The following is a 10,786-nucleotide window of genomic DNA, read 5'->3' as shown; positions in this document are numbered from 1 at the left end:
CAGGGGCGGATCCAGAAATGTCCAAAAGGGGGGGCAGGAAGGGGGAGCGGAAGGGGAGGGGGCCGAAAGTTGGGCCGATTGAGACAACATTGTCGTAGGGGGTCCGGGGCATGCCCCCGCGAAATTTTTGTGTTCTAGACGCCCAAACATAACATTTGAAGCATTCTGGGCTATCATTTTTTTCTTTTTCTCTCTTTTTTTCTTTTTTCTTTTCTTTTTTTTACCTCCCAAAAGGGGGGGCCGGGGCCGGGCCGGCCCCCCCCCTAAATCCGCCCCTGCTTTGTTTGGATATTCGCGGAGTGTTAATTATCTTAGCGTCTGTGTAATACGACTTGCGCATCGTCTTTAAACAAGCTAAGTAAGTTGAGAACCTGCCACGAGAGAGGCAAGACGTGTCTATGGGCAGAGAAGAAAAACAGATTGTAACAGATTGCAGAGTTTGATATTGTGTCCGAAGTTTTCCGGTATGTTGTAACTCATAACTCATATGTAGTATTAATTATTGTTATAAACTTATTTATTCCATGATATTCTTTTATTTAAAGAAGTATTTTATCGTAAACTACTGCTATGCTAAGTATAGGAAAGATATATTGTAAAATAGCAATCAGTTCTGTACATTGCTGGCTTAGCCTAGCACTGATTCTAGTTACACAGTATATCGAAATATTGATGATTTTCAGCCAAGTAACGATCTTACTTTTATATGTATTGACTGCTAGATGATATCTAAATTTTCTTCTAAGTTACGATTTTGTAAATTGGGCTTTGTTAGGCCTTGCTGGTAATCGTTTATCTATCGGCTTGGGTATTCGTATTTCACTGATAAGAAGAGTGCACATGTATTTGCCTTTGGGCGACATAAACTTTGCTCTAGGCACTGTTTGTTTTATAATTATTTACTCACGTCAATAGAGGGCGTTGTACGTAAACAAACAAGATGGCTGCGCCCATGTTACGATCGGGTAGCGCTGTAGATTATCTTTCTACTACGATTTCGTGTGATTATACGATCTTTTATTTGATGGATATTCATTATTTTAAGTGCTTATTACTATGTTACTTACGATGAATGATTTTATTACTTATTTTACGACGATAATTATCGATATTATTATGACGATGTTTATGATCGTGATTTGATCATATTTGTTATTAGTTTATTTTTATTTTGATGCCATTAATACTGTTGAATATATTCTATGATTATAATAGTTAACTATATTTTATTGATAGCGCAAGTGCTTTTAATGTAAGATTACTTGGCATTGTATTAGAAGTAGTTATATTCATTTTTATCAGATTTCTACATTGATGAGAACAAGAGGTTATTTGCCTGATATAACAGTGCTATAGGAGTGCATTGCAGGTGCGGTTATAATTCAATTGTTTATGATTTATTCTTGTTATATTATTTATATGCTTTAAGATTATTTTGCTAGAGTAATTGAGATACTCTAGGCCCTGTGTACTAGTTGATGCGTTTGCATGGATGATTGGGATTATGACCGGTTGAGCCGCCGACAAGTTGAGCCGCCGGTCATTTCTATGGAACGCCAAGCGCATCTCTCAGTGAATGTAGTGCGTTAATTGCGGCGTATTTCAATTAACTTATTCGTTCTTCATGGTACTGTTGTTTGGGATGTATTTCAGTTTATTTACTCAATTATTTCAATTTATTTAATACTCGGTTTTTGCACTGATTTATTAAATATTTATTGGGACGTATTTCAATTTATTTACTTGTTCTTTCTATCGTTTTAATTTAAATTTTGTGAGTATTTGCTCAGTCAGCTTGCCAGATATAAAAAAAAACTCCATACATTCTTATCATTTATTATATATAAGTTTAACAAATAGTACAAAAATAAAAATATACTGTATAAATTACAAAACCATAGTAAATACTGTATAATAACATAGCCCTCACACATTTAAATTTATTGTTTATAGTCATCTGTCTAATTCAGTCGGCTTGCCAGATAATAAAAAAAAAACTCTATACATTCTTATCATTTATTATATATAATGATATATAATAAATATAATTTAATTAAATAATTTAACAAAATAGTACAAATAGCGAATAAGTTAATTGAAATACGCTGCAAACCAAACGTAAAAAACAATCAAGTTATTACATTTTTAATACGATTTTGCATGAATAATAAATAATAAATTTAAATGTGTTAGGCCTATGTTATTATACAGTATTTACTATGGTTTTGTAATTTATATACTTTTTATTTTTGTACTATTTATTAAACTTATATATAATCAAAATTCTAATTTTCAATTACACAATTATACATCACGAACGGCAATAGGAGCAAATCAAAGACTGTGGGATGAATATGTAGCTGGTATCTGGGGGGTTCGTTCACTGATGACATCGCAAGCCGACTACATTCACTGAGAGACGCACTACATTTACTGAGAGACGCGCTTGGCGTTCCATAGAAATGACCGGCGGCTCAACTTGTCGGCGGCTCAACCGGTCATGTCCCGATGATTGTAATTGTTAACTTACAATAAGAACTTATAACAGGAATGCTTCCTAAAGTAAAGTTAACCATGAGATTTATAATTAGAATGATGTATTAGTAATGACACGAGAGACAGTAATGAGTACTGTACTTTTAGGTTTGAATTTAGTAACATTGCCCGTGTTATCCGTGGTGTTGCCGTCGGAATCGGCGAAAAATTCACGGCATCTTAAACGTCGGAAGAAAGCTTCCAGATCCAAAGATAGTTGTTGTGGGTCAGCCTGCCTCGGTTTTGGGCAAAATTTGAGTCCTCGGGATAGAAGTTTGGTTTCTACTTCAGAAAGCTGACAATTAATTTGAACAACAGAATCCGTGGGGTTGCACGGATTATCACTAAAGCGCCGAATGAACCTCCTAGGTTTACGTGATTAGGACCTCATTTAATCGACATGCATTTTTGTTAAGGACGCCATTCCAGTTAAGGACGCCATTCATATATATATATATATATATATATAACATAAATCAAGGTAGCCGTTTACACTGTTAAATCATATATAAATCATCAAAGAAAGGTAAATACAGTGTTCGAATAAAGGACTTAATAAATACATCGTGTAGCATAGCTCTCAACGAATGTAGTCCTGTAAATAAATGAATAAAGAAATTGTGTAATAAAATGCCTCTGGCGGGAATCGAACCTGCGACCTCTCACTGTCAAGGCGAGTGTCATAACCACTAGACCACGGAGGCTTCATGGTTGAACAGATTCAAATACCACCAGATACACTCTATTACACAATAGGTACGGCTAGAAACAAATAGGTGCATATAACATAAATCAAGGTAGCCGTTAACACTGTTAAATCATATATAAATCATCAAAGAAAGGTAAATACATTGTTCGAATAAAGGACTTAATAAATACATCGTGTAGCATAGCTCTCAACGAATGTAGTCCTGTAAATAAATGAATAAAGAAATTGTGTAATAAAATGCCTCTGGCGGGACAAACCTGATTGGCACATTGCACCACCGAACCCAAATGGGCATTCACACTAATGCCCTGCTCAGCAGTGCCTGGACACTAATGCCCTGCTCAGCAGTGCCTGGACAGTGGTATAGGATGAATATATTGTAAAGGCACAAGGCAATGAAGAAAAATCACAAAAACAGCGGTGTCCGAAGATAGTAAATGAACATAAAGCGTCAAAATAACATAATTTAAAGGGGTGGTGACAGTGGGGAGGCCAGGGCCCCCGGTGTGGACAACAGGTCCTCCTCGAGGAGAAACACACAATTCACTGGGCAAAAAAATATACATGTATTTTTTACATAATATTTGACTATAAAATTGATTAAAAATTAAATTACAAACCCATTAAGTTACTATAGACCACTCCCAGGAGTTTTGAGCAATGCCCAATCACAACCACGCTCTTATAGAGGATGTTGCCTCCCCCCACCACTCTCAACCACCCCAGTTGAGCATATTCTGGTGCGACCCTTGATAATTTTTGACCCAACGATTCAATAATTGATTTTTCCCAGATGTTAACTTACAAGTGACTTTTTCCGGTTTTTGTTGGAACACGTCACATCTTAAAATTAAGGTAGTTTGAAACTTCTAACTTCTAAAGACTTACTGTTATCTATTTCGCAACGAACTCCAGAAAATCCTTGCATACAAGAGCAGAAAAAATAACTTCCAACAGAATCTACACATGTTGCACCATTCAAGCATGGCTGGGTCTCACATACGTTCACATCTGATAAGCAAGAATAAATTATGCAACATGAGTAGTTGTACAGTACTGTAAATATGTGGCATGGCAATATGGTAGCCTCCCATCCCTGATGGTTCTGGACTCAATGTTTTATTCTGGACTCAATGTTTTATTCTGGACAACCACTAGTGAAATCTTAAAGCCTCACATTAGAGTTTGTTACAGAGCATTGAGGTATTGAATGATTAACTCCTCTCTCCACCTCCACGGCACATAAAGAGACCTGGGGTAGATTGCTATAAGCGGTCTTTATTAGAAGGTCTTGATGCTTAGCCGACTTTAATCGTGACGCCACTACTGGTCTATGATTACAGACCATTACTATACCGCGGTTTAAGCAGTTAGCCATCTTAAATTTTAAAGCGTACTCGGCTCTCATTGTCATCATGGTGTTACAGGTACTAGAACTAGATCATCAAAGACTAAAGAATAGAACGATGAATATTCCGCAAACTTCTCAGCGTCTGTGGTGTACATTTATTTACGTTCATTTTCATAAATATGCATGTTTTGAGCAAGTGTAACAGGGCCCTCAATTTTATGTTACCAGGGAGTGCTTGTTTGCGTTTCAATACTCAAAGCAGTCTAAGTAATGACTTTATGGCACTGATCTTAGCAGAGTGACTTTAGTCTAAGTGATAAAGCTGACTTTATTCGAGGAGTTAAGACTACCAGTTAAGACTGTTTTATAGCAATTTTGAGATAATGGCAATCACTACCTTTGTTTGTACCTCAAATATTGTGGTCAAAGCACAATTTTAAGCCATTCTAAGCCATAAAATCTCTCCAATGAAATTCACTAAGAATTTTATTCCAATACCCTGACAAAGGCTCTGGCGGCCTCTTACTCAGACCTCCGGTTGGACTTATGTCGGCAAATTTCTGGAGCCACCACTGCAGCAATTGGTCCAAGTAGCAAACTATTAGCTTCAATGGATGAAAAGTTGTTAATAGTGCAAAAATATTTTAAAAAGTACCATTGCCACATGTTGATCCACTCCATCCAACTGAACAGCTGCAGGTAAAAGAACTACCATCTAGACCTTCAATGCAAGTTCCACCATTAGAGCAAGGATTTGGATCACATGGCTGCACTTCTGTAACACAAAAAGGAAATCACATTAACAATAACAAGTCACAAGTAGTACTTCACCTGTACAACAATTATGAATATATATCTTGTTTCTAAACTTTGTACCAAATTGGTAACAAATAATTTTGTTTTATAAATTAAATAAATATTTCACCTTCTAGGCTTATTTATGATAAACAACTGCTTACTTTGTTGTAGTGTTATTTTCTTTATATGTAATAAAAATAAAAGTAAATAAAAACTACAAATTGTTTTTCTACGCAGTAATATGCAGCGAAAATGTATAAAAAAATGTACCTATTTCACAAAATAAACCAGCATAACCATCTGGGCATTGGCAAGCTGCTGTGTTATCCATCTCAAAGCATGTTCCACCATTATCACACACATAGTTTTCACAGACATAAGTCATGGAATCTTTGAAGTAAAGTAAATCCTTTATCAGAAGTTTTTTTTTTAGTATCTACAGGTAACCATTTACCTGGTCAGTTTGACCAAAGAAGTCAAGGGACGGGTTGCTATGCAATGGTCATAAACAGGTTGAACAGGTATAATAATAATAGTAATAATAATAATAATAATAATAATAATAATAGTAATAATAATAATAATAAAAATAATAATAGTAATAATAATAATAATAATAAAAATAATAATAGTAATAATAATAATAATAAAAATAATAATAATAATAATAATAATAAAAATTAAAATAATAATAATAATAATAATAATAAAAATAATAATAATAGTAATAATATTAATAATAATAATAAAAATAATAATAACAGTAATAATAATAATAATAATAAAAATAATAATAATAATAATAATAGTAATAATAATAATAATAATAATAGTAATAATAATAATAATAATAATAACAATAATAACAATAATAATAATAATAAACAAACATTAAGCCTGTTTTCTACTAGCTGAATTGAAACCGTTGATTCGCTTCCTGAGCTCTGATTTGGATGATCATTTTTTTAGCTTCGCAAAAAGTAGAAACAGTTCGAACTACCGATTTCGCTGAAGCGAAAAACTCCGATAGAAATGTGAATGCACATGCGCTTGAACCGACACTTTCAATTCGCGCGAATAAATTACCCCAGAGGAAAACAGGCTTTAGTGATGCACCAATTAAAAAAATAAATAAAAAATAGGCACGAAAGTATACATAGAGCATGAATTGAATAAAGTAGTAGTAGAAGGTTGAATAAAAACGTAAAAAAACATGATATGGACGCGAGAACAGAGTAGGCAAACACCGTCTTACAACAGTCACCCCTGAAATGCGGTTGCTATAAGACATTCCTTTTCGCAAAATGACAACTTACCCGTTCTGTTTTCACAGTTACTGCCAGTTCTACCTGCCACGCAGCTACACACGTAACCAGCCTCATTATTGGTTTCAGTGCAGGTTGATCCATGAAGGCATGGCCTTCCAACACACCCAACTATACACAGACAAATAACTATCATTATTATTTGAGCTCATCATCAAATATTTTTTCATAAAGTATTCACTAAAAAAAAGCCACTACAGTTAAGGGATACATCATAAAAATTCAGCAGCAGTTAATTAATATTCTTTAATTTATTCTTTACAGCCATAAAGGATGTAAGCAAAGAAAGAGTAAAAGGTTCCTGAATTTGCATGCGTATAATGCCAGGCACCACTGCGTCGTACGACTGTCGATCGGCCTACAAATCTAACTCAGCTCCCAGTGAAAGATGATGCAATGCTGTCTGCTGATGTCGATGGCAGTCTGAATGGACCGTCATTAAAAATTATATGCTGCGCGCATGATTCTCCATAGAATCCCGTCTTCCAGCAACCATCGGGTGCAGGAAGTGCCTGACTATCAAAACAAAATTCACAGTGTGCTACAAGTCTGCGAGCGCTCAACCAATATTTCGAATAGAGTTGGAAAATTTAAACAGGTGTCGTTTATATACAGCACACGTTCAATAAAAAACAAAACAACTTTCATTTTATCATATTGTGGATTATCATGTTGTGGATTAGGATTGCATTCCACAGAAACCTGATAGTCAGAACTCTTTACAATCCATACTCTTAGATGTAAGATCATATGATTGGGAAAACACTTAAGAGGGAATGAGTTACAAAGAACAGGAAAAACAATTTTGCATAGCTTTCCTAGGTTGTATTTGTGAGAGAAAGAAATAAGTTTTAAATTAAATCACATACCTGCAAGTGCCTCATCAATAACTTCCATCGCAACACCTTGTGCCACTCTTTCATTATCGGACATAAATGTTATCCAGATCACATTCCCATCAGAGATAAAGTTCTCTGGAATCTCAGCTCCAGATGCATGGATAACCCTGGTAGAATCATTGACAGGGTTGTTACCATCTCCAGCACTTAGGAAGTCATAGTTGCGCTCTATGTTAAATGTCAAGAACATGAGGCGCATCTGTACTCCCTCAGGGGTATCGATGACCCATTTACAGAATACGTTGTTTGGGTATTCACTGCCATATCCTGGTGTGTAGAGGTTGATTGTTCCTCCAGCCATGAGATTATAATTTTCACTACAACTACTATCACCTATTTAAAAAACATGGAATCACCCAAATGAATAAAAAGGCTTTTGCCCATTACTTCAGATCTTAAGAATAATTTCTTCAGTTTGTCATATTTAATTTATATCTCTGCTAGTATTAAAAAAAAACAAGAAAAAAAAAAACCAATCAGTTGGATGTTGGGATGCGATTAAAGTGGTTTTGGGGTGTAAACAAAATTCTATAATGATTTGGAAATCACTGATTGCACTTCTACTGAGTTTTTGCACGGCAAAAATTGTACATTCCGATTTTTCTGCCTCGTAGCACAGAAATCGTAAGCTTTGATTCACTTTATGGGCATCCAAGGGTAAATTAGTCTGAAGAAAGTGACTGTAGCAGCTGACACTGTTGCTAAGGTAAGCAACTAACTGGTTCAACAAAAAAGATAATTTTCCTATCATTCAACTCCCCTGCTTTTCATCTCTCTGTACCTCACCAATAGGACTAAGGAGGTTGAACATATGTACTTTGTGAAAAAAAGACCAATTCTTATTGTTGTTATTTGTGTTTGTACCATGGATCTTACAGAACTTTCTTCATATTAGTAAAAGACACCAATGCAATAAGACAAATAATATAACATGTCAAATACAAACAATTCAAAATTTGATTACAACACAACATAAAATACATACACCAGTGCTTCTCAGTCGTCAAATAATATATAATGATATATAAGAGTATTATAACACAATTGATTTACAAATGATATACAACATAAAGAAAGAAATTCCACTCCACTTTTGTTGTGAACAGCCATAGCATAATGAGGTGCTCAGGACTTTTAAGGGGGTGCTGTGGCATCTGGATTTTTTTCATATATTCAAATGAATATTTCAATACACCAAAAATGTAGACATTTAACTTATTAGATCAGGGAGTTGTTATATTAGATTAATACCTGAACAGAAATGGAATTTTGCTACCCAATGATATGCATATGCAAGACTTCTGGAAAAAAAAATCAATCATGATAACTGTTAGAAGGCTGCCATCTAATACAGTAGAACTGCTATTAAAGGGACACATTTGAGACCAAAAAAAGTGTCCCCTTAATAGGGGTTGACCGTATTGTTAAAATATATTTTAAATAAAAAAGTGTCTCCTATTGTTGTCCCCTTAAATAGAGGTATCCCACTGTATTTTAAGTTTTTGATATTTGCATTCAAAATAAGCGGAGTGAAACTTCTTCATGTATTTGGTGCAAATAACAAGAACATTTCACCTGTTAATTCACAGTGTACTCCCGTGTAGCCAGCAGCGCAAGAGCATTGATAAAACCCAACGGTACCAATGCATGTTGCACCATTTTGACACGGATTGCTGGAACATTCCGAAAAATCTAAGGTGCAAAACATGAAACAGCAATATCTCAACATTTAAAAGCCCTGTTCAGACTATCAATTTTATTTGACATCATGACCATATATAGGCACATCATGACCATATATAGGCACATAATGACCATATATAGGCACATCATGACCATATATAGGCACATCATGACCATATATAGGCACAGCATGACCATATATAGGCACATCATGACCATAAATAGGCACATCATGACCATATATAGGCACATCATGACTATATATGGGAATACAACAGTTTTTTTGTCAAAGAAGATTTGATAGTGTGGAAAGAGCTTTAAACAAAGTGATAATGTTTAGGATGAAGTGAAGTGATAAAGATTAGAAAAGCTTGATTGACATTACAACATACGCATTGTCCATTTTATGACAAAGCAGTGAATATTAATATTTTATAATAATTTTGAAAAAGTGAAAACTAGAATTTTGTTATATGAATTAATTTTTTAATATTTACTACATTGTCATAAAGGGGATTATGCACCATAAATGACCAAACAGGTATCACAGAGCTTAAAATATTTTAGGAAGCTGTAAGCACTGATCTCTACTATAACAGCTCAATTGCTCATTGGCCAATCCTTGTACAGATAAGAGTGAGGCCTCGACGCCATGGCGGAGGGTCTACGTGACCTACCAGTTTAGTATTTGTATATCTTATTATTTATTTGACAACTACATACATGACTTTCCTCATATTTGCAGTTATTAATGTTAATATTTTTGATAACTAAAATTGATTTATTAAAAAACATGAAAATGTTTTGTTTCACCACCCTGAAGCAGACCTAACATCTCCTTATTCGGTTGAAGTTAAAACACTAACATACATTAAAACATACCATATACAAACAAAAATTTAAAAATAAATAAAACAAAACCAAAAAAGGCAATTCAGTAGCCACATGTACCTTTTAGGTACCTATTTTTTAATTTGTAGTCTTTTTTGTATGTACAGTATTTTCTGTGTCTATTTGCATATTTTATCAATGATTGTGTTGAAGCATGGAGGAAATAACTATTTCCTCCATGGTTGAAGTGTGCTCCTTCTTCAGTTAATTTTTATATTGTTGTAATTCAAGCTGAACGCAACAACACTCTTGCGTGTGCCGCCGTTCCAAAGACTTAAAAGTAAATAAGTAAAATCTACGATTTTGAGTGGAAAATTAGTCAGTAAAGTGTGTGAGCATGCGCAGATGTCTGTTACGCTCTATTAGTTCGTAGTAGACTGGCGCCACGTAGCCAAAACGGAAAATGCCTAATAATTATAACGAAATAATATCTCACTTGTATTTAAATTAACACATTACCTGCTTGTATTTCACAGTTTGTACCCATCCAGTACGTTGCACATTGACATGTGTACGAACCATATTCACCATCTACACACGTGGCCCCGTTCACACAGGGATTGCTAAAGCACTCTAAAAAAATGCAATAAATCGT

The 10,786-nt window shown here is 34.6% G+C and overlaps 1 protein-coding gene across 1 annotated transcript; it reads right to left on the bottom strand.

The window, feature by feature from the left end:
* Positions 1-3,539: 3,539 nt before the first annotated feature.
* LOC117117571 (fibropellin-1-like) lies at positions 3,540-9,696 on the bottom strand. Its single transcript, XM_033261914.1, has 8 exons — positions 9,693-9,696; positions 9,193-9,309; positions 7,588-7,950; positions 6,710-6,829; positions 5,664-5,783; positions 5,251-5,370; positions 4,133-4,255; positions 3,540-3,595 (listed from the first exon to the last, which is right to left on the bottom strand). The coding sequence occupies exons 1-8, from the start codon at positions 9,694-9,696 to the stop codon at positions 3,540-3,542; spliced, it is 1,023 nt and encodes a 340-aa protein (XP_033117805.1).
* Positions 9,697-10,786: the final 1,090 nt, after the last annotated feature.

Source organism: Anneissia japonica, unplaced genomic scaffold (genome assembly GCF_011630105.1).
Source record: "Anneissia japonica isolate Jap-2015-1 unplaced genomic scaffold, ASM1163010v1 scaffold287857_len828801_cov194, whole genome shotgun sequence".
In the NCBI taxonomy this organism is placed as follows: Eukaryota; Metazoa; Echinodermata; class Crinoidea; order Comatulida; family Comatulidae; genus Anneissia; species Anneissia japonica.
The sequence above is the reverse complement of the archived record's forward strand: the minus strand, read 5'-3'. Positions and strand labels throughout refer to the sequence as shown.